The sequence below is a fragment of the Drosophila virilis genome, chromosome 5 (assembly GCF_030788295.1).
Source record: "Drosophila virilis strain 15010-1051.87 chromosome 5, Dvir_AGI_RSII-ME, whole genome shotgun sequence".
Lineage (NCBI taxonomy): Eukaryota > Metazoa > Arthropoda > Insecta > Diptera > Drosophilidae > Drosophila > Drosophila virilis.
In genome coordinates this window covers 506,926-530,294 of record NC_091547.1, presented here as the reverse complement: position 1 = coordinate 530,294, position 23,369 = coordinate 506,926, and the positions used below count along the sequence as shown (strand labels likewise).

Sequence of the window (23,369 nt, the reverse complement as noted above, 5' to 3'; positions counted from 1 at the left end):
GTTATATTCTTAATGATATTTTATTTTGTTTAAATTTAAAACATATAAAACCTTAAGCCAAGGCCGGGTCTTCAAGGTGAAGAAACCCATAAACTACCGAACAGATTCTTTGAGAAATATTTTATCAACTATGAAAAATAACCCACCCGCTGTAAGGGTATCTCAGCTTCGGTGTCTGTATTTTGCCTAGCTCTGACGTGTTGTATGCTGCCGATTGGCAATTTTCACACCTAGGTATCTATAGCTTTGCGTTGCATGTAAATTAATTAATTAGACTGCGGAGGCGTCGCAGCCGATGCTGAGGACCACACAATTGTTGCAGCAACAGCAGCAACAACAGTTGCAGCTGCAACGCAGTATTTTTTTTGTATTCGCTACAAGCGCATTTAATTAATGGGCAAACCCTTAAGCACTCAGGGCCAGACCACTTACATGTCTGCCATTATCTTTCGCAACAATTGAAATGGCGCCAATATAAATTTTGCTGCTTATGACAGTTAGCGGCTGCTGTTGCTGTTGCGTGGGCGTTGCCAATCAAATTTGCATGTCGCGGGCAACAGTTGAAATCAAATCAAAATACAACTAGCGGCAATTGCTGGCGCAGCGTGATATAAACAGGGCACTGCCGGCCGTTTGATTACAACATTTTTCATTTCGTGCGAATCAAAAATGAGGCAAAAAAGGCGCGACTCGCGCCTGTCCAAGGCCATGCTTTAATCAACAGACAGTTGTTTTTATTTTGCTTGTCTACAATAGAAGCCGGATAGACTGTAACATGAAGCCAAAACGTTTCTCGGGCACACGTGCCAATTTTTTTTTTGCCAAGAACCGCAGCGATTCGTGGCCTTCGCAGCGTTTAAGGTGCGACTAGAATTCAATTATTTGGAGCAAATTATAACAATGTAGACTGGCAGTTAGTTGGCAAGCTAACAAGGTTCGTTGCCAGAGTCTTTTGTGCATCTGCTAGCTCAACAGACGCGTTCGTTGCCTAAATCTTTTGTTTTTATTGATATCATTTAAAATGTTGCTCTGCCTGCTGCGTTTTATATTAAGCCATGCATTATTTTTAGCTCGACCGGTTGTTGCTGTTATTTTGCTGTTTTTATTATTATTTTTTACTTGTGCCTCTCCATGCAAAACTAGCCGCAGGTCAAAGCGTTGCCAGCGCCAGTTTTGGAGCGCACCGAAACCAGTCGCCGTTAACTGCATTGTTGCTGCCGCTTCCTTGAAGAAGAAGCAGCAGCAACAACAGCTCCCCCCTGTTGCAAGGTTTGACCCAGTGCACACGTTTAACTTGAACTCAAAAAAACCGCTACAGCTTGGACTCTCGCTTTCATTGGCAGCCGCAAAAATGCAGCACATAACGCAGACAGTTGTTGCCTGGCTGCTGCCTTTGTGCCTTTCGCATTTTTAGCTCATTTAGGCGTGTCAGGTCCAGTTTTTTATATGCATTTTATTTTTGTTTTTATAGTGGACGACCTTGCAAGCGATATGTATGCATGTGGATATAACTAGCTGCATGTTGGCCACATCGAAGTGAATGCAACTGTTGTGTCAGGCCATGAATTGGTAACTAAATGTGTGGCTGAATGATTGGCAGAGTAGGTTGGACTGTTTCTGGGGTTGGGCCTGGGGTTCTGTTTTTTATTTTTTTTTTCGTGATATAGGTTCAACTGAAGCGCCTTGGCTTGCATTCAATTTTAATAATGCCAAAACTAAACGAAGCATTTAAAGTGGAAGCAAACACAAAAGAACTGCAAATCCGCTTCGTTTAGGGGCAACCTTGAAAGGCACATACATCAGCTAGCAGCGGCGGCGGCAGCACTAGTCCATGTCGATTTCATTTCATGGAAAACTTTGACACACATTTCAACGGTTTTTACAAGCATTTAGCCAATAAATCAACGCCAAGCAGCCGCAACGTCAACGTCGACGCCGGCAGATGTTACGCGCAGAACTAAAGCACATGGCCAAATGCCAACGGCAAATGCTGCCGTTCTTCTAGCTGCTGCTGCTGTCTGGCAGCGCTTCATTATACAAATTAACATAAAAAATAATAGTGACAGAGCGGCGTCAGGTGAGCTTGGCAGCAGTAGCAGCGACAGGAGCAGTGTAGATAACAACAACAATGATCAGCAGCGGCAGCAACAGTTGCTGTGGCCTTTTTGCGAACGACAATTACAATTAGCTTCGTTTCATTGTTTGTGCTGCTGCTGCTGGGGCTGGCGGCTTCCTCTGCAGCTTCTTGTTAGCATTTTAGCCGACATTTGCGGCGACCTTAAACACAAACAGCTAAGTGCGGCGGCTGCTCTTCCTGCAGCTAAGCATAAATATTTGAGTGTGCAATTGACTTGACAGTTTCTTAAAGGGAGTTTTGGGCAAGGCTAATCAAAACGAAAGACCTAGGCAACAAACTTGCCGTGAGTCAGCGGCGCGTACGGCAATTAAACAGACCGTATGAAATGTTTATTATAAATTGTTATGCTGCAGCTGCAGCTGCCACACATTGCGGCAAGCACATAAATCACTGTCAATGTGAATTTGTGGCAGGCGAATGCACAGTTATGCTGGGCTGGTGCTTTGGCCGTGTTTTGTCAAAACGTTTAATGTAACAAAATTTGTGCAGCAGGCTCTGTGTCTGTGACTCATACAACACTCGACACGAATGCTCCACTTAAAGTGAACGTGCCACAACAAAGTGCTTGGGCCCATACTGATTTTTGGTTTTTTTATTTTCCTTTTATTTTTGCCTAATGCGGCAGATAATTGATTTGCAATTAATAAAGTGTTGTGTGCCTATTATTATTTATATATATAAAAGTGTTTTTTTTTTTTTTTTGCAGCATTGGCTTGTGCGGCTTTGACAATCCCATGCGAGATCAGAAGACGGACGAAATGAAGCGCGTCATCGGCCAGGTAAGCTGGTTAACTGAAGTTTATGGCTCATTAAATTGAGCGACACAGATTTTGTCGTTGTTGTTGTTGCTTTTAAAGAGCTTACGCTACTAATTTATTTGCATAAAAACTGATAAAAAAAATAAACAGATTTGACGGCGCCTTACATGAAACGGCCATTAACGCGGCCAAATGTCCAAAATACAGCTAAAATTGAAGTACACATAAAACACATTTTTTTGTACACCTGCAGGGCGTCAAGATCAAAATGGACGATGCTGGCAATATACTCGTGCGTCGCTATGCCAAGAGCAACGTTTTTGTTAAGAGCACCGCCAGCAATCCCAACGAGGAGACCTCAATTGGTGCCGAAATCTTAAAGCTGCCAAATCAGGCGCTCGAAAGCGAAAAAATAGTCAAGGCAAGTTATGCTATGCTATAGAAATCTAATCGTATATAGTTAATGCACTCGGCTTACCTATATGCAAATTATTTTATTGTTTACTAATTCGTTTATTTTTCTTATTCACTTTGTCGCCTACAGCTGTTCGATATGAAGAAGTTCCAGTCGAACGTAAATCGTGAATTGCGCCGTGCCTATCCAGATCGTCGGCGCTTGGAGACGCAATGCCTATCGGCAGTGGCCTTTGTCAAATCAGAGAATGACATTTTGGAGTGCCCCATTTGGGTGCTCATTGTGAATGTGGTAGCCATGGATATGCTAAAGAGCAAGCTGCCGCCAGGTGAGTCAAGGCGCAAGTCCAACTGTCTGTATGGGTTTTTATGTGTGTGTCTCTCTGTCTCTCTCTCTCTCTCTCTCTCTCTCTCTGTCTTCAATTCAGTTATTGTTTACTAAAATCAAGTTACTAAAAACTCAATATTAATAGGGATAGTATTAAGGTGGATTAGACATTTGTCCCTAATATTAGAAAACTAATATGGTAATAAGCCTCTCTAGAGATTTATCACTGATATTAGCTGTAAGTATTTGATAACTTTAGCGAAACTTGATATCGGCTCGTCCATCGTTTAGGGGCAAAATCTTAATACTATCTGATTTATGAACAAAAACTACAGAGAAGCATATACATAGACATATTCTCTATACTTGTAGGAGATTTTTCGCTCAGATTTCATATATATACATATGAATATGTACATACAAAGATATCTTCTCTATATTTGTAGAAGAGCTTACGTTCTGATTCCATCCGCCAGCTCTAGAAATACAAAGTAGATGCAGTTCAACAGTTGCAGCAGAAATAGCCTATTGTTCCATGAGTGTGTGTGTACATGTGTGTGAGTGTGTTTGTGTGTGCATGTGTGTGCCACTGCGTACGTGCGTTCGTGTGTATGTGTATGTTGTAATTGTGGTCCATTTGCCTGGCAGTTATTGATGTATTGCAGCAACAATTGCTTTGACATACACTTCTCTGTTCTTCTGCTTCTTCCACACAGTGCAACGTCCCATTGTGGACATCAAGAATCGCCCGCGAATACCCATACCAGATGAGGATCCCTACAGCGTGGCCGGTACCGGCAGCAACGGCAGCTCGGGCAGTTCTGGCTTTGGCAGCGGCCACCAGCAGCAGCAACTGCAGCAACTGGGCAAGCATTTAAATAATGGCAGCAGCAGCGGTCATGTGGCTGCCACACGTGAGCAACTGCTATTGCAGACGCAACAATTGGCGCATAAGCGCAGCGAGAAGCCACCCAAATTGCCGCCCAGGGATAATGTCTATGCGCACGATCTGATTCCAAAGGTGAGTGACAAATTAGCACCAAATTGTTGCTCAATTTTTTTATAGTCAACAAAATTTAAAAAAGTAAGAGGTTCTAGTCGAGAGCTCACGACTAGGAGATGCCCTGAACCCTCTTCTACCAACACCAAATTCAACGCGCGCTACACTCTCGTTTGCTTTAGCAGTAATAAAAATAAATTATAACAATACTATACTATTCTATAAGCTAAATGTCACGTTTGGTAACTCGAGCTCTTATAACTTACGAGATTTAATAAAAAACAGCATGTCGATATCGAGTTTTATCGATTGCTTGTAAGCGGGTCAAGTAATCGGCACTAGGAGGACCTCCATTTAATTTCAAGTCTCTAACTCTAATATTTTCTGAGATGCTTGCGTTAATACATATGGACGGACAGACATACGGGCAGACATGCAGACAGATCTACTCGACTGTTAATGCTTATCAAGAGTATATTTACTTTATAGGGTCGGAGATGTTTCCTAATGTCTGTTTCAAACATTTTCTCAAATACATTACACCCCTTCTACCCATTTTTAATGGGTTCAGGGTATAAAATAAATATGTACATATATATATATGTATATATATATATATATATATATATATATATATGGGCAAGAAGTGTGGCAACTAGTCCAGCAATAACATCGTAACGGACGGCCTGGCTATGCTTGGCTACGTGCGCAACGCGAGCACTTGCAAAATGGTTTACGGCTCTGCCGCTGGCTCGGGCTCTGCCCCTGGCTCAGACTCACACTCTGTCTCTGGCTCTGGTTTTGAACCCTCGTCGAGTTCTGTCAGCACAGACACAAAGTAGCTAAAAATACCAGGCCACTTGCTGCGGCGACGATTTCGCTTTTCGACCGTCGCATCGTTGAGCTTCACCAAGCATTTGGCTTGCATTCAATAATATTCGAATTTCAACAGCAACAACAATAACAAATAACTGCAAACGAATCGCGTGTAATTAATATGCACGGAATGTTGCCAATGAGCCCAACGACCGATGGCTAACGCTATGGGCCACTGTCTGCACAGTTATGGCTAACTGTAAGCGCACCCATACAGACAAACACACATATTTATATACATATAAATACATATATTGTACATATATTGTACATATATTGTATATATATATATATATACAGAGTGTGCAGCGCCTTTGCTGGCGCACCTTGCGCAAAGTGTAGCCAGCGCGTTTGTTGCCTAAGTCTTTTTTCGGGTTTTTTTTTGCATTTACATTTTTAACTAAATATTTTAAAATGAATGACTTGTTGTGTATGTGTGTGTGTGCCAAATTCAACAATTTAGCAAACTATACACAGCAATTGTTATTTGCTAATAACTATAATTAATTTTAATTTTAATTTTAAGACTGAGAAGACATAAGAGAACATTATTTCTAGCTATTTTTTATATATTCTTATTGATACGAAAATTAAGTGAATACTTAAAATGTTTACTATATAGAAGCTTGAAATAAATACATTTAAGCTTCTAATAAAAACTTGAGAAAAACAGTTAAGCTGAAATTACAAAGTGATATATAAACAAAATAATTAATACATATTTAAACCTCTCTTTCCCTAACAGCCGGACTACGATGACATTGATTTGGAGACCAGAATCAAACTATCGCGCGGCAAGTCCGACAAAGGCAAAGACAACAAGAAATATGGTAAAACACTTAACTTAAAACTTAACCCTCTAAGCATGTGGAAGCAGAAATAAACACAAGTTCGCACTACTATTTTAGATGATCCTTATTACTGTGGCTTGCGTGCACGCGTGCCCAACTTTGTCAAGGCCTCCAAGTCCAGCGCCAAGGATCAACGCGACGGCAATGGCAACAACATAATCAGCAACATGAACGGCAACGGCAGCAGCAACGGCATCACCACGCTCAGCCAGAAAAAGACTTCGATGATACACAACCATTTGGCCGGCATGCATCCACATGCACAGCACATACAGCAGCAACAGCAGCAACAGTTGATGGCCGCGGCAGCAGCGGCTGCAGCGCATGCCGTGCATCATCAGCCGGCGGGCCATCATCCACACCAGATCTGGCAGACGCGCAGCTATGAGAGTGGCATAGGTATTTATAATAAAATGGGCGGCTATCAAGCACAGCTAGCACCACATCAACTGCAACAACACAATACGCACGCATTGCAAATGCAACAACAACAACAACCACAATCACTGCCAACGGACCTAACAGCAACAACAACTGCAACTGCAACTAGCAAGACACAAAGCAGCGCTCTGGCGCCGACAGTCAAACACCAACAGCTCCACCAGCATCCGCACAAAAAAGCACGTAGCAATAAACAACAACAACAACAGCAGCACCTGCACCCGCACCCTCACTCGCACCTACACCCACACCCAGGACAGGGTCATGTGCACCATCGACACCAGCATCGCCATTGCCATCGGCAGCATCAGCCGCTGGCGAGCTATTATCCAACTGGGCAATACTATGATGATCTGGAGGAGGTGGCGGTGCGTCAGGGAGCTAGACGCCCGTCGATGCGGCGCACTCTGCTGCCGGCCGAGAATGCCTGCAATTGTGTCAGCTGCTATGCGTTGGCGCCGCTCTGTGGCCAGGTGCCGGCACCGCGGCCGCAGCGCAGTCTCAGCCAGCAGCAGTTGCGTCGCCATCAGCGGCTGAGCGGCGGGCTGCTGGACAGGCACGTGGGCGTGTCCAAGTGGTGCAGCGAGAGCGATATCTCGGTGCTGGAGCAGGTGCAGGAGGACGAGCCCAACACAATGACCACAGACGAGCGCTACGAGGACAGCAACGACTACGATGACTTTGACCTGGACTTTGACGACATGGACGAGACCACGGCGAGCGGCTACCCACAGCGCCAGCTGCGACACGGGCAGCAACCGCGTGCGGTGCACAGCAACGAGGAGACGGACATGTATGTGGATCGAGCACAGCTGCGTCAGCTGGCGGCGCCGGCGCTGCTCGCGGCACGGCAAAAATCACAGTCCACGGAGAGCTTCTTCGAGCAGCCCAACGAGGAGGGTTCACTGTACATGTACGGTGGACGCCGGCGCATAGTGGCCAAAGCGCCATCGGTGGTTAACATTTATGAGCGTGTGCCCAACTCCATGGACTCGGACATTGGCTATGGCAAGTTTCAGGCCAGCGGCAGGCGTGCGCAATATTATAATAAGCCCAAGCTGCCAGCGCCAAGTTGGCGGGGCAAACGTCAGCCGACGTTGGCGACACATTTACAAAAAGCTGACAAAAAACCATATGAGAATACTAGCAGCAACAGCAACAACAAGCGACAGCTAACGAACAGCAGCAACAACAATGATGACATCTTGAAAAACAACAAAAAGAATTTCAATAGTAAAAACAAAAGTATAACAGCAGGCACAGCAGCAACAAAGAGCTTAACCACAGCAACAGCAGCAACTGTGACTGCAACAGCAACATCAAAGCAGCCACCACCAACAGCAGCAGCGGCAGCAACGGCAACAGCAACAGCAACAGCACAAACAACAACAAAAGCAGTAGCAACAGCAACAAACACAAACAATGCACAGCCAGCACAAAGAACTGGGCGGACTGCCAGCCGGCTTGACATCAGCGACATGGAATCCATTTATGGCTACCTGAAGCCGCGCAAGCCGCGCAGCCTCAGTCTGAAGAAAATCCAAATACTTGACTATTGAAAATGGAACTATTTCAACTTTTCGTTCCCTTAGCCGAATCAAGGTTATTTTACAGCATTAAATTGGGTTCGATCTGGATATGCGCTGTGTACATATATAAATGCGAAATTGCCTATGGTTATAGATTTTTTTTTATTGGTTGCACCTTATATACCCGGCTATAGCTAAAACCTATACCGATTTTTTATACTAACTTCACTTTAACTTGGACCCTGGACGGCAACAGTTTACCTTTACCGTTAACATTGTACATACACCAAACATCTTACCATTATAGAGCTTTATATAAATATATCTATATATATAAATTAGAATATATTTGCTAATGTCACTTTGTTGCGCTTATTGTAGATTCGGAGCTTGTCGAATCACCTTACAATCACATCTATGGACGCCATTTACCGCTGCCAACTCGCGGCTATGTGCCCACACCACGCATGTTTATTGGGGAATGGGACTGAGAGAAAGATGAGGTGAAGGATACAGACAGGACGATGTATGCATACATATATATATATATATATATATATATGTATATATATCAAATGCTTCACACAATCGCACTATCTAAAACCAAGCGCCAAGACACAAAACATGATTTGGTTTTTTTTTTTTGTATCAACTAAAACAGAAATTATTCAAGTGCAGCAATAATTTAAGTCAGAAAATCACGAACTGTTTCCCAAATTCATTAAGTAATTAATTTAGCAAAATATAATAAAAAAAATAATAATCTTAGGCTAGACTTAAATGTATTCCACACAAAATCCATTATGCATATATGTAAAAATAATATATTCTACTTTTAATAGCTGCGCATAATTGATTTTGTTCTAATATTGAGATTACGACAGCGCACTGGTAACTTTATATATACGCATATATATATACATATTAAAATATATATATATATATATATACAAAAATTGACTTTTTTGCGCAATAACACGCCATTACATTGTATAGTTATTAGTTACGTTTGTTTTGTGTAAATTTAAATGCGTTTCAGTTGTTGCATCGATTCGCAGCCAAAATTCACAAGCCTAGTATATATTTTTGTATTGTCACATACATTGTATTACGTTAAAATCAATACATTTTGAAAATAAATGTATAGGCTGATTTGTCTGTTCTTATCGTAATATGTAATATGTATTCTGTATTGTATATGAGCAACAATAAAAATTATATTCTAGTTAAAGTAAAAACCATGTAAAGAGCATTTCTTCTGTCTAATTTATAATTGTATTTGGGTTTTCAGACTCTAATTGAAAAACTTTGTAATGCATTTAAACTATTGATTTTATAAGCAGACCATATCCATAAGTCGGGTCTATGCGTATTTCACATATAGTAATCGGGATTCCAGTTTGGCGGATGCATATGATCTGGGTTTGGACCCATTGTACCCGGATTACGCGGATTTAATGGATTAAACGGATCAAAGCGCGCCAAGCCTGGATTGGCCGGAAACGCAAATAGATTACCCGAGCCCCGACCCAGTGGATCCAAATCCCCACGACCAATGTCAGGGAAACCAAATGGCCGCGGCTCAAAACCGTGCGGCATGAACGAACTACAATTTTATAATGTTAGTAGCAAAAAAAAAAATTAGATACGTAATAAGAAAACGCTAGCTTTGTAGCTTACCCCGGACGTCTAGGCTCACCAATGCGCAAGGGATCAGTTATGTTTGCCGGTGTTTGCTGGGTTGCTTGTGTCTGAGTAGTTGCTTCGCGTGAGTTTCCAGTAAATACCTAAAAAACATATATTTCAATCAAAATGGAACCCCATTTAACTTTGATTTGTTGGGAGGACTCCGACATACCGGATCACAAAGCTCCTTGCGAAAGCGTTCAACAATATCTGTTGCAGTTGGCATAATTTTTGTAATGCCACCCTTTACCTCGGCAACCAGAGATTCGGGCGTGATGCAAATGTTGGAAACATTCTTGGTATTAATATCTAACAGATTGACAATAAGAGCATCTTCCGTAATATGGCCAAGCAGCAAATAGAGCACTTTATTATGGACATATCGCAGTGAGTACTTGCTACTGTCGCCATTCCAATGATCCGGCAGCAATTCGCTACCCACCTCGTCTTCGGGCAAAGTTTTCTGCGAGCAATAAAACTTATTGAATTAAAGGTCAAGATATATATATAGAGCATACTCACGTCATCTCCAATACCAACGCAGCGGAATTTGTAGTGCTTGGTCAGCAAAAAATGGGCAAGCACCATGAGAACATCTGCCTTCTTATCAATAATGCCATCTACAGTTTTGTATAATAGATCCCAGCCGTAAAAGAAGTCGGAGTTTAGCGACTCGACGGCAGATCTGGAGGTTGTTGGCTCCATTTTGTTAATGACTGTAGATAATGTTTAAAGACAGATTACAAATCAAATTGAAACATATTTCACAGGGACACGAAACCTAAAACTTTTGTTAAAATCGGAAGAATAAACCAAAACAATGACAGCACGAAATCGAACCTTAGCTCTATCAATTATCGTACACAAATAATCGATAGCCACAAATGCGTTTTAAGTAGAGGCATCCACATCTGCGTTTTAACACATCTCATGCCTAAAATTCTCGCATAGTTATATATTAATAACATAACATAACATAACATAATAAGAAATACTAGGTATGTATACTTTTATTTTAAGTGGCCTCGCTTTTTTCAAAATTCTGCAAGGACGCGACTTAAGAACGCTTTCAGTGCAATTTTTTGAAAACGCAGTTCAATTGAAATCAAACATAAGTCACACATTTGTAAACCGACGTTGGTAAACATCACTATGTTTGTATGCCACTTACATAATTAAAACACATTTAGTGTTTTGATATTTTTGTGTAACTCCGAGTAGGTCTTCTCCACAATTTTTCTGAAGTATACAATTCTAACTACGCTTGACTGCTAGCTACTGCCTGCAAACGATAAGCTAGTGCCGGCAATTTGAAACTCAGTGTTGCATTTGTGCACCAGTGCTGTAAAACATATATATTATATTAGATGATTGTTCAATTCAAATTTTAAAAATATATTCAACTGAATATGCTTTTGTAGCTTTTTTTACATTATTACATCATAATAAATATAAAATATAGTCATCTTTATTTTTGATAATTTACCTTTCCGTTATGCTCGTGCCTTACGGAATGTTGCATGAGTGCGAAGAAGACGACACGTTGGTGATAGAGTTGCCAAGCGTATAGTTGCGCATTTTAATCAACTTTTTTATAATCTTTGCAAATTATTTATAATATTAATATAATTTATGATATTAAACCCATTTAAATTCAAATTACGCGTATGTTGATGATGATCAATCAGAAAGAGTATTATATGCGATCGGTAGTTAAGATTACTTTATGCTGTTGAAGTTGGTATAAAGTATATTATAATATCGAGTTTGTACAACTATTTAACTATATCCATCCATGAAATGTGTATGTATAACATATTTTACCATTATCGGCCCAGACTTTAGGTAAAACTTGTTGTGATACTTCGTGTTTCGCTCGTGCACTCGGCTCACACGAAGTGGCTGCCATATTGGAAACGAGATAGTACAACGGCAGTCGCGTGAAAAATCATTTTTATACTGTTGACCAAGCAAATGGAGCTAATATAAAATATCAAAATAGAGCATTTGAATTAAACTGCAAAACGGCCAGGGATCATTTACGGCATTGCCGCCATTTTATATATGTAGGGCATGCATTGGTATTAGTGTTATTTATTATTGCAAAAAATACCGCGACGCGTTGTTGCTGCCGCTGCTGGTTAGCCAGCATTTTGCAGTAGTCTAGTGTGTGTCCGTGTGTGTGTGTGTAGGTATATATATATATACATATATATATATATATATTTGTTCGTAAGAGAGTGAAGAAAGAAGATATTTCTTGATTGCGATTGCAAATCCACGTGTGGATAGTCTTGACTATCGTAGCCGGCAAAATGAGCAGCACGCCCAGCGGCGAGGCTGTGCTGACGGTCACAACGCCAGCGACGCCATCGCCTTCACTCAAAGCCTTTGATTTTGATTTTACGGGTAAGCGGGAATAAGCGCCTCCCTCTACATGTTTTTCTAATGTACGTGTGTGCATTGTCTAGGTAGCAACTATGAAATGGATGCCAGCATTTCGGATGAGGAGCGTCGCTTCTATCTCAAAATGTATCCCACCGTCGATGTGGTCAATCAGCGTAAAGTCCACTGCACCGTTTGTCGCATGCATATTGGGACCGCGGCCAGCGCGGACAGCAATATTAAAATGCATCCGATATTGCGGGTAACGCACTGCATCAAATGCCATGACTTCTACAACAGCGGCGAGTTCTCCAAGGGGGAGGATGGCTCCGAGTTGTACTGTCGCTGGTGTGGTCAAGGCGGCGAGGTATATTGCTGCTCAACCTGCCCATTTGTTTTTTGCAAGTCGTGCATCATTAAAAACTTATCGCGTGGCGTTATCGTGGACATTGAGCAGAACGAGAACTGGAATTGCTTCAAGTGCACGTCGAAAATACTGTGGCCGCTGCGCGCCCAGCACTGGGCGCTTGTCAACTATATCCAGACGCAGAAGAAGTAAGTGCCGTGCACTAAGAAAAACCCAACACAAGCATAACTATTATTTCCTTCTCTGACAGCGGACTGCAATCGATGCAGCTGTCCGAATCGGAAATGCGCAGGCATATGCACAAGGACTACAGCACATGCTGTCGCCTGGCCAAAGCCAAGGCCAACAGTCTGTCCGACTCCATGGAGAGCCTAGAATCAAATGCTTCCAAGCGCAGTCATGCCAGCTCTGTGCACTCAGTCAAGAAGTCGCCCAAACCACAGTGTCCGCCCGCAAAGCGTCCAAAGTCCTCCAATGATGAGGTAGTCTGTACGCCCGATTTGCTCAGCATGCTGGAACCGGATTGTCAAATTTCAGTGGCACAAAAGCCTGGTCCACGGCCCACTATAACTCCAGCGGCCAGTATCACCACCACCACGCCGCGCATTGTGACTGTACAACAAAATTACAGTGGACCCAGTCCGAGTACTAATGGCAGTGCCACAACCGGTCCACGGAGCAGCTTGCCCCCGCCATTGGTGTTGAGCAGCTCGGGCATGCGCTACCGCCAGGCGACACCCGGTCCAGCTTCTGTTGTGCGACGCACCGTGGTGCCAAATGCCGTACGCACTGCGGGCCCCGTCTTCCATACCATAAATGGTTTTCGTGTCGATCTCAATAGCGCAGCGCAGCAGGACTCCTATCGTCTGCCCAATGGTCGGCTCATACAGGTATAGGATTTTCGTCCACCTCTAAAATAAAGCATTAATAGATACATTTTAAACCAACGCAGGTCAAGCGCCAGTTGCCACCCAGCGGCCAGCCCGCAACAACGGTGGCGCGCACCCCTATTTCAATGAATCCGCAGGTCATCATACGCCAACAGACACCGGGAGGGCCATCGCCGCGCGTGGTCCACCCCAGTTTTGGCTCCAATATGGGTATCTATAATCCACAAACTAATCAACAGCAGCGCGCGCCGCAAGTGGTGCGCGTCAACAATGGCAGCCAGGTGCATTCGGTGAACGTTGCGGCGGCATCGACGCCTTCCAACAGTAATGGCGGGACAACTATTATGATGACGCCAGCAGCAGTGCACAAGGCTCCGACACTGGTGCGTCATGTGTTCCCCAACAGTCCCATTGGTATGGCTCGCACCCAGCTGCAGGAGCAGATCTTTAATGCGATGGAAATATGCACGCATCTGACGGGCAAAGTGCAAACGCTAACCCATTCGAATGCGTACAATCAGGCGCGCAGCTACATGGATCTCAAGGAGCTCTACATACATTTATCCTATCTGATGACCTATGCGATTGGACGCTTTAAACAGCTGCAAGATAAGTGCCTGGTCGATATGCGCGAAATGGGCTTCAAGAATGATGCTAACAGCTTGGAGAACGGTCAACTGGCAGCTGGTAAGTTTTTTACAGTTCAATTATAATATTTAATATAGATTTAAGAAGTGGTTGGTATCCTAAGATATCGAATAACATAAGATGTTTAGACGGCCAACTTGGAGCGCTATAGAAATGATTGTACGAGAGCTAAGTTCTTATTTGGCTTTGAAGATCTATTGGCAAAACTTGGCATTTATTATTTTTCCCAAGCTGCATACATAGAGGTCAAATACTATCAACATAAGACAACACTGTGACATAGTTATATGGAAAGAGTCGGTTGAATCGGTCTGTTTTTCGATACATCTTTACCAAATTCTGAAAATATGAGCTTCACAATTCAGCTCACATATCTTCAAGACCGTAAGAAGCTATTTAATCTTCGGCCAGCAGAACATAGCCGTACTCCTTTAAATTAATAGGTATTTTATATTAGAGTACCCAATTTCTATTGTTTAGATATGTTATAACAAAACTGGAATTTAGATTATTCTGAAGATAACACCTTACGTAAACTTAACATCTTGTTTAATACAAAACATGATAGCCTAAGATTTAGTATAGGATATTACGTGTATTATTCCAGCCGACGCTTCACAGGCTGCGGTTTCCTGTGCAAGTCGAGGCCACTTTTAAGTTAGTGTACATTGTCTTTTGTGAATATTTTAACACATGGACGGGTGTTGCTCAACATTTTGTGCTATGGTCAGCCAGCATGTAAGTATTTTTTGTTGTGTTTATGAAAAACTCTGCGAGTTCCATTTCCTTGGCTCCACTTAAATTCAGTCTTGCGTTTGGCAAATTGATTTGATTTAGCTCTTGGTCCATGTGTTTGTGAAAATATCCAAAAAAGGCAATGGAATCGAATTCAGCAGCAGTTTTTCGCTAAAATCTTTCTTTTTGTTCACTTTTGGTTTTATTGTAGCCGTGGATTATGTGTGCTACGGCCAGCTGGACGATGTGGATCTGTTTAATACGGGCTGCAATAGCTTTCACAATCAGGTTTACGAGTATCGCAAGAGTTTACAGGCGAATCTGAAGGATGGCGAAAGCATTGATCCACTGCCGCCGCTAATGCCCCTGGGCGTGTGTGCCGAAGACGATCCCAAAGACGAGGACAATGCGCAGCAGCCAAATGAAACAGCGGAAAATGAGAACGACGAGCCGTCTGAGTATGATGATGATCGCGACGATGATGCCGATGATGGCGATGATGTTGATGATTTGGATGATGAGTACGATGCACTCGGCACCGAGGAGAGCATGAATCGCAATGAGCAGGCGCATGCCTATGATCGCAAACTGACGCGTCTGCTGCGCGAATATCCATCTATTTGGTGTACACGTCATCCGGACTATGGCAAAATGGAGGTGACACGCAAACAGTGGCGCGTAATTGCCAGCCACTTTCCACGCGGCGACGACATCAAGCTGCGCTGGAAGAATGTACGAAAACGTTATGTGCGCATCGAGCGACTGCTAAAGCAGGGTAAACGCTTCAAGGGCTATTTTGACAAGGCCACCAATTATTTGGCCAACCGCGATTTGCCTCGCAGTGAATGGCAACCCGTCGACTGTGGCGAAGGCGATGGTGACGGCTTTGAGCGCAAGCAACTGGATGCCATTGAGAATACCATACATAAGGAGCAACAGGACTTTACCGATGCACGACAACAGGGGGTAAGAGCGACGCCACGTTTGCCAGTGCGTCCGATCGAGGTACGCCCGATTGATATGCGCATCATAAACTTTGCCAAGAGTCATCCAGTGCTGTGGCGCAAGTCCACCGATCCTGAGTTCAACAGCATAGATGAGCAAACGCGCAAATCGCTGTGGCTGAACTTTTGGAAATCAGCGCCCAGTAAGTAATCCAAACTGTATTTTTAATGGGAATCAATTAAATTATGCTCTTCTTTTGTAGACTATCGCTGCGAGTACATTGTGGAGCGCTGGCAACAGATGTACGAAATGTACAAGTCCTTTCGTCTAAAAACCATTAAGGACAAGAGCACATTTGCCAATCTTGAGCTAAAGTACTCCAAATATTTGGCCAACTTGTATTTTCTGTATAAAATTGACGAGCAGGACTTACGCGACGAATTCGAGCCGCTGCAGGATTGTGTGCAGCAAGCGACAAACGGTGGCGATTCAGCTGGCAAGCTAAAGGATATGCCCGATGATAAGCAGTTCGCGCAACAACTGGTGCTAGCCATGCGCGCCTATCCCACACTCTGGAATCCGCGACATGTCGATTACAATGATGTGGGTGCCCGCGAACGCCTGTGGGCGGAGCTGGCCCGACGCTTGCCACGCTTCCGGCGTGATGCACGAGCCTGCAAATTACGCTGGCAAATGGCAAAGTTTGCCTACGAATGCTACTGTCGCGAGCTGGAACGACAGCCGAGACCGAATGAGAGAACTCTGCAAAAGTTGCGCACCAATTTTCCGCTTGAAGAAATGCGGTTTCTTAATATATAAGTTTTTTATAGATTTCAAAATTACAAACTAGCAGTAAGTTAAATTATGCCAAACTTCCGCACATTCTAAGATTAAATAAACTTATTTAAAACTTTTCAACAGATGTAGAGACTATATTTATCACATTTTTAATAACTGACTAAGTTTAATTGTTAAATTCTTACATTGTTAATGAATTCTTTACTCTTTATAGAAAAACAAGCCAGCGACGATGAGGACAATGAGATTGAGATCGTGGAGCCCAAAACGGATACCATTACCATTGATTCCGATAACGAGGAGGAGCTACCTTCAGTTTCAAACGTTAGCATACCAAAGGGCCTGAAAATAACATCTGTAAAATCAACGGCACCAGCATCGAATATAATTAAAATTGATCCTGTTACCGCCAACATGGACCCAAACATGGATATTGATGTGGCGGCCTTTAGCTCATCCATTTTGGCCAGTCTGCTGGAAGTGGACATTACCGAGGGCGTTGGCGAGGTAAAAACTCATCAAGCCACTTCACCAGGTGGTACCATACAAAAGAAGCAGCCGCGTAAAAAGATGACGAACAAACCGAATCCAGCGCTGCTGCATCTGGAGCGCCAGCGCATGGAGGAAACAAAGCGCAATGATGCCAAGCTTAAAATGAAGGTGGTCGTCAAGCTGAGGCGTGCCGAGGAAGACTTTGAGGTGGCGCGCAAATGGATGGACATGGAACATGCAAAGAAGCTAGCTAAGAAATCCACAGTGTTTGAATCACAGCCAAATGCTGAAGAGCAGATGCAGAAAGCTGAAAGCCAGAATGAACCAGTGGAGGCAGCAATCGACGCCAATAAAGAAGAGGAAAGTGATAATACCATGCAAAATGATAGTGAGAAGGAACAGGAACAGCACGTTGAAGATGAGTTGCTGCAGAAAATGGACACAACAGACGCAACTAACTCTCAAACAGACGTTGAAAACATCGAAACGAAGTCGACGAGCCAAAAGAAAGCCGAAGATGCGGATAATCCTGAAGATATTGAAATCTCAGCTGCGGATAAAGAAAAAACTGAAACAGAGCCAATTAAAACAAGTATAGCAAAATCAACGGAAGGCCTAGAAGTGACAGAAAGCGCAGGAATTATGGAAAATAAAAAGTCCAACGAAGCAACAATGGAAGTAACAGAAATAATTGAGGCTGATGACGAAAAAATTGAATTGAATGAAACTGAAACAGATACAACAGCTGGTGTAACAACTGAGGAAGCGGATGAAGCTGAAGACGAAGAAAGTATGCCGCAATTAAAATATAGAGAAGCTGATCAAACAGCGTTGGATGAGGCAGTTATAAAATCTGGCGTTGCAGCCAGTGCCAAGACTGATGCTGCAGCGCCAGCAGCTGAAGCAAATGAAGACAATACAGCCGCAAAAGCTGCCGACACCAGCGAGACAGATGCTGATGAGACGGACGCAACTGCATGTAAGGAGAGCTCAAGGAACAGTTCACCTGTGACCGCTGCTGAGGCGACGGCGCAGGCAAAGAATGATTCAACAACTTACCACAAGTTAGTCCAAGCGTCCGAAGCTGAGCAGCCGACTGAGATTACAACACAGAGTAGTCCAAGCAAGGCATCCCCACCAGCAAGCCCAAGTGTCGAACACCTTGATCCGCCATCGGATACGACTGACGCCGCAATATGACTGCTGTGCTAGTTTGGAATCCAAATACCCTAACACATTTTAATGCTACAATTAACTTTGCTTCGAATTGTAGGCTCGAATGTAATTTGTTATTATAGTTTTTAGTAATATTTTTGCGTATGAGCTACTCAAAAACGAACAGCGCAAAAAGGACGTATGCAACAGCTTAGATTTAAGAGGATTAAGCATTTAATATCAGAACTTTTTGTTTTCGTTTTCGAAAAGCAACTAGCCCAAATCAATAATATACCATGGCACATGAAAATTCAGAACACGCCCATAAACAAACATCATCATACTTAGTCATAAAAGTAATGCATAGAGTATATTGATATTAAATAATATCGTTTATTTTATTTTTTTTTAATTGTAAAAAATAAATACTTGGCGCAATGAGATTGTTAATAAATAATTCACATTTAATACGGATAAACAAAAGTCACGAACCCAGTTGCAATCATATAAAGTGGAGTATTGGGGAGTTGAAATTATGCAACTAGTGCATATTTTCGGTCTTTTTGTGCGTTTGCTTAAACAGATTGTAGTAGATATAACTATGTGAAAATTGAACAAGTCTGTGCGTTTGTTAAATAATATTTCAAATAGTATTAATAGCACCCAAAAAAGGTGTGCAAGAATATCGGCCCTTATACATTATTTTGAATTTTTTTCTTTTAAACTAAAATATGAAAATTCACTTAAATACCACAAATAATCTCAGGAACAAAAAAGTTTTATATAGCTACGCGTTATATAAGGTGTGTGCAAAACTGTTTGTCGGAGTATTCAATGCAAGAAATCATATTAGAAATGTAATGTAAACTCTAGATATGGAAGGAGGCCAACATTTTCGAGGCATATTCACAGCTCTTGTGCTTTAACAATTATTTCGATTCCTTAATCGCATATGATTTAAGTAACGTCCCGGTGGCGGGCATTGTATGCTGTAATTTGAAACAAAACGCCACGCGTCCGCCATGCTCTCCGCCTTCACCTGATGCTGGGTTATGCTGCCCTTAAAGGCGCACAAATGCGGGGAGTGGGCGAAGCTGAAGAGTGCATGATGCTGCCGCTTAACATTGGCACGATTCGCGCAGAGACCAGTTATGAAAATATCTTCTAGATAAACTAGCGATGTGTTCAACGCGGCCTCAAACAAACGCTCGACAACATCAATGGACATTAGATAACCGGCACCGGACAGATACTTGGGATATGATTCACCTTTGTACATATAGTAGGGCATATACCATTTGCTTGTCACATCGCTGACAGGCACCACATTGCAGAACTGATGTCCACGCATGATCCCGCTGGTGGCATTTAGTCGATTCTGCGGCGACATGACCACCATCGACCCACGGTCATGATAGTCTAGTGTATCGTTATAGAGGGGAACTGTGCCGCCGAGCAGAAAGTGCAACAGATTCGGCACATTGACAAAGGTGTCATCGTCGCATTTCAGAAAGAAGGCGCACGTCTTGCAGCAACTTTTACTGATGTGCTTCAATGCCAAAACGGATTTCAATGTTAGATTATTGTACGAATCAATGAAATTCTCCTGAATGATATCGTTGTACATTTCAGCTTCGTTGTGCAAACGTATCAGCGTCTCGTTGCCCAGATGGGATTCGTAATTGCTGCGGCCCACAATGAAGACAATGCGCACCTTGGCCGTTAAGGTGTCACCCTCACCGCTTAGGTAATCGGCATAGAGCTGCAGGCGTGAATCCATTGTCGGCAGATAATGACCCTTCATATGGCCATGCAGCTTGCCAAAGGCGGCATAATTGAATTCTGTTGTATTGCCCCACGTTTCCCGGATCGTCTGGCGTGCCACAAAGTTATTCAAACCGGTGCAGACGGCTATGATTAGAAATGTTTTGTTGCGACAAAAGTCACGCGGCATTATGAGTGCCGTCTCCTGCTGTGCCTGTATGTAGTCCTTAATGTCCAGCGACACGTTGGCCGCCCAATCGGACAGCGAAACTGTGAAAAGCCGCAATCAGCAAATGGTTTTATATGGTATACTCTATACTTACCATGTCTTTTTTGCACATCAATACAAAAGTACTGCACGATAATGTACAGCATTAATATAAAGAAACTGCACAGCATAAAATAACTGAATCTCTTAAAGCATCTGAGTAGTTGGTAGCGCATGGAACAGCCAAATCTCTTCAAGCATCTGGGTAGATAATAGCACACACTTTGTCGTCTATGGATATTTCTTTTGGCACGCATTTTGTGCCTTGGCTGTGATTCATCATCGGAGCCAGAAGCAGGCGTGCCGCCAGTTGGTTCTTCGAGCAGGGTGCACTGCTGCTCCAACTCCACCGCTTCACGTGTAACATAACCCATGCTATATTCACATCAGCTTATCAGATCCTGCGTCAATTTGCCTTCCACCTGATCCAAGCCGTATATTTTGTGCACATGCTGGCAGCAAAACGAAGCGTGCCTGTAATTATATCACAGGTTGCCAATTTCACCAATTGTTTTTGTGCCCGGTCTTAGCAATGCCACATTCACAAACAATCGCTGATGTTAATTGCTTGTCTTGATAACATTTACACGAGCAGATATGTAGTAACATGCATATGTATTTGTGCACTTTCAAGCCAAAGACAGCTGTTTGTGACTATCTATATCGATAACAGTTAAGCCGTTTCCACTGGCAGTGAAATGTACTTCCATTTATCGGAACGATATAACTTCTTCGCTATTTCGATTATTTTATATATGTATGCCGTTTTTTATGGTACGTATATATATATATATAAATATCTATGAGGCATGCCTAGATTATCCTACATATAACAATTTTTTTATATATGTAATTATATTTAGTAAATTTATTTAAAATGTTATCTACAATGATAATTTGAAGTACAGTTGACAAAATGATTGAATGAGCTTATAATTTTGTAAAAGGAATGACAATGATGATTTGCCTATGCGTCAGAAAATGAGCTTAAAATATACAGAAATAGTTAAGGTTTAATGTAATTGCAATCGCTAAAAGTAACACCCGGTACCAGCAGCTGTGTGGATAGCGTTGGCGACTCTAGAAATCCGCATCAAGTGTAAACACATTATCTAAACGATTTGATGTGACGCCCATTCGCTGATATTCGCCCACTTTTTTCTCAAAGAAATTGGTTTTGCCGTCCAACGAAATCATTTCCATGAATGTAAACGGATTCTTTGTGTTGTACAGTTTGCCGACCCCAAGTTCAACCAGCAGACGATCGGCCACAAACTCAATATATTCGGACATAAGTGCGCAATTCATGCCGATCAAATTGACCGGCAGTGCGTCAGTAAGAAACTCCTGTTCAATGGTAACAGCATCGGAGATGATCTCAATGATGCGCTCTCTGCAGGGACGCTGCACCAAATGCTGGAACATCAGGACAGCAAAGTCGCAATGCAGTCCCTCGTCGCGGGAGATCAGTTCGTTCGAGAAAGTGAGGCCGGGCATAAGGCCACGCTTCTTCAGCCAAAAGATAGAAGCAAAGCTGCCGCTAAAGAAGATGCCCTCAACAGCAGCAAATGCGATGATGCGCTCCCCAAAGTTAGCTGCCTTAGAGGATATCCAAGAAAGCGCCCAGTCGGCCTTCCGCTTAACTGCCGGCATTGTTTCAATTGCATTAAATAGATAATCACGCTGATGCGGATCGCGTATATATGTGTCAATCAGGACGCTGTACATTTCCGAGTGGACATTCTCCATGGCTATCTGAAAGCCATAGAAGCAACGAGCCTCTGTAATCTGAACTTCCTGGCTAAAACGCTCGACCAGATTCTCGTTAACAATGCCATCGGAGGCGGCAAAAAAGGCCAGAACATGTGAAATGAAATGACGCTCGTTGTCTGTTAGGCGTGCCCAGTCAGTCAGATCCTTAGACAGATCCACTTCCTCCACAGTCCAGAATGATGCCTCGGCCTGAGTAAAGAATGGGCGAAAAATACACATAAGAATTTCACAATTGTTGCAATCACTACATATTGTAGTTTCCCACTAATCTAATTGTTTACAATCAGTTACGCTTGCTACGTGAGCAAGTTTTGCCGCGTTTTTTGATACATTTTCCCGCCCTTTTCAACCCTGCATATACACACACAAATGTACTTGTGTATGTATGGATGTGTCTATGTACACATCCGCCATACCTTTTTGTACATCTGCCAGATGTCATGATATTGTATGGGAAAGATAACAAAACGACGCGGATTTTCACGAAGCAGCGGCTCCACCGTCGGATCAAATTGTGCCGCGATCTTCTCCATTATTGTCTGAGCACCCTTGCCGGCGCTGCTGGCCTCTTTGCTGATGCCATTGTCCTCCGTTGTTACGGACATTTTGCGAACGTTGTTGGCGTTCTCCGTCAGAATTTTCTTGCTAGGGCTCTGTATAAACGAAAAAATATATAAAAAATACATGTAAGAAGTTACAAGAAAGCTATAATTAGCTGAAATTGAATTTGCATTTGTTTGAGTGCAAACGGAGCCATAAATATATTTGCATAACTACTGTCCATAATTGGAAACGTGTCACGTACCTTTAATGAGAATTTTTCCATGTTGTCTGTGATGTTTTCTTTGCCGGCAATTTGAGCTTGAGCCATGTTCTTACAAATTTGATTTAATTTTTCACAAATTCTTGAAATAAAAGCGCCTTAAAATGTAATAAGCCAATTGCTTTTGTGCTTAGTTCTGCACGTTTCGGTTGTTCACAGGCTACTGATTTAATTAACTATGCACATTTACCTTATATGCGGGGCGCGCATTTCTGGCGTACAGTTTTCTTTTCCCGCCATCTATATATATTTTTACAGCTGTGTGCACGCAACAAGTGAATGCTAAGAAGTGTTGGAAATTGCTGA

At 42.7% G+C, this 23,369-nt stretch overlaps 6 protein-coding genes across 10 annotated transcripts in view; 3 read left to right on the top strand and 3 right to left on the bottom strand.

Moving 5' to 3' along the window:
* Positions 1–9,486, top strand: part of LOC6635960 (uncharacterized) — a 31,598-nt gene extending 22,112 nt beyond the window's left edge. For both annotated transcript variants that reach the window (XM_032436369.2, XM_015168759.3), the window contains exons 5-11: positions 2,844–2,916; positions 3,149–3,316; positions 3,440–3,638; positions 4,354–4,658; positions 6,259–6,343; positions 6,422–6,763; positions 8,716–9,486. In XM_032436369.2, coding sequence (XP_032292260.1) covers positions 2,844–2,916; positions 3,149–3,316; positions 3,440–3,638; positions 4,354–4,658; positions 6,259–6,343; positions 6,422–6,763; positions 8,716–8,825 — 1,282 coding nt within the window. In that variant the 3' untranslated portion in view covers positions 8,826–9,486. The remainder of the gene's footprint in view (positions 1–2,843; positions 2,917–3,148; positions 3,317–3,439; positions 3,639–4,353; positions 4,659–6,258; positions 6,344–6,421; positions 6,764–8,715) is intronic.
* Positions 6,771–8,709, top strand: LOC138911408 (transcription factor mef2A-like). Its single transcript, XM_070210286.1, has one exon. It carries the CDS (start codon positions 6,778–6,780, stop codon positions 8,362–8,364), a length of 1,587 nt encoding a protein of 528 aa, XP_070066387.1. The 5' UTR covers positions 6,771–6,777; the 3' UTR covers positions 8,365–8,709.
* A 100-nt stretch (positions 9,487–9,586) lies between the features above and the next one.
* Positions 9,587–11,337, bottom strand: PI31 (Proteasome inhibitor 31 kDa). 2 transcript variants are annotated; one of them, XM_015168793.3, is made up of 5 exons: positions 11,192–11,337; positions 10,543–10,736; positions 10,193–10,483; positions 10,015–10,121; positions 9,587–9,940 (listed from the first exon to the last, which is right to left on the bottom strand). In XM_015168793.3, the coding sequence occupies exons 2-5, from the start codon at positions 10,723–10,725 to the stop codon at positions 9,709–9,711; spliced, it is 813 nt and encodes a 270-aa protein (XP_015024279.1). In that variant the 5' UTR covers positions 10,726–10,736; positions 11,192–11,337; the 3' UTR covers positions 9,587–9,708. The 2 variants fall into 2 exon arrangements, with proteins under 2 accessions (XP_015024279.1, XP_015024280.1); XM_015168794.1 differs by lacking the exon at positions 11,192–11,337 and adding an exon at positions 10,802–10,842.
* A 580-nt stretch (positions 11,338–11,917) lies between these two features.
* On the top strand, positions 11,918–18,809 carry ADD1 (ADD domain-containing protein 1). Of its 3 annotated transcripts, XM_002059287.4 has the most exons (6): positions 11,918–12,429; positions 12,492–12,960; positions 13,023–13,662; positions 13,725–14,349; positions 15,257–16,192; positions 16,253–16,912. In XM_002059287.4, the coding sequence occupies exons 1-6, from the start codon at positions 12,336–12,338 to the stop codon at positions 16,807–16,809; spliced, it is 3,321 nt and encodes a 1,106-aa protein (XP_002059323.1). In that variant the 5' UTR covers positions 11,918–12,335; the 3' UTR covers positions 16,810–16,912. The 3 variants fall into 3 exon arrangements, with proteins under 3 accessions (XP_002059323.1, XP_015024246.2, XP_032292258.1); XM_015168760.3 differs by lacking the exons at positions 15,257–16,192; positions 16,253–16,912 and adding an exon at positions 17,003–18,809 and having other exon boundaries at positions 11,927–12,429; XM_032436367.2 differs by lacking the exons at positions 15,257–16,192; positions 16,253–16,912 and adding an exon at positions 14,414–14,439 and having other exon boundaries at positions 11,927–12,429.
* LOC6635812 (beta-1,3-galactosyltransferase 1) lies at positions 18,800–21,231 on the bottom strand. The gene is made up of 2 exons (XM_002059285.4): positions 20,523–21,231; positions 18,800–20,469 (listed from the first exon to the last, which is right to left on the bottom strand). The coding sequence occupies exons 1-2, from the start codon at positions 20,839–20,841 to the stop codon at positions 19,358–19,360; spliced, it is 1,431 nt and encodes a 476-aa protein (XP_002059321.1). The 5' UTR covers positions 20,842–21,231; the 3' UTR covers positions 18,800–19,357.
* Positions 21,232–21,375: 144 nt separating this feature from the next.
* Positions 21,376–23,244, bottom strand: RnrS (ribonucleoside-diphosphate reductase subunit M2). Its single transcript, XM_002059284.4, has 3 exons — positions 23,046–23,244; positions 22,657–22,893; positions 21,376–22,429 (listed from the first exon to the last, which is right to left on the bottom strand). Exons 1-3 carry the CDS (start codon positions 23,109–23,111, stop codon positions 21,548–21,550), a joined length of 1,185 nt encoding a protein of 394 aa, XP_002059320.1. The 5' UTR covers positions 23,112–23,244; the 3' UTR covers positions 21,376–21,547.
* Positions 23,245–23,369: the final 125 nt, after the last annotated feature.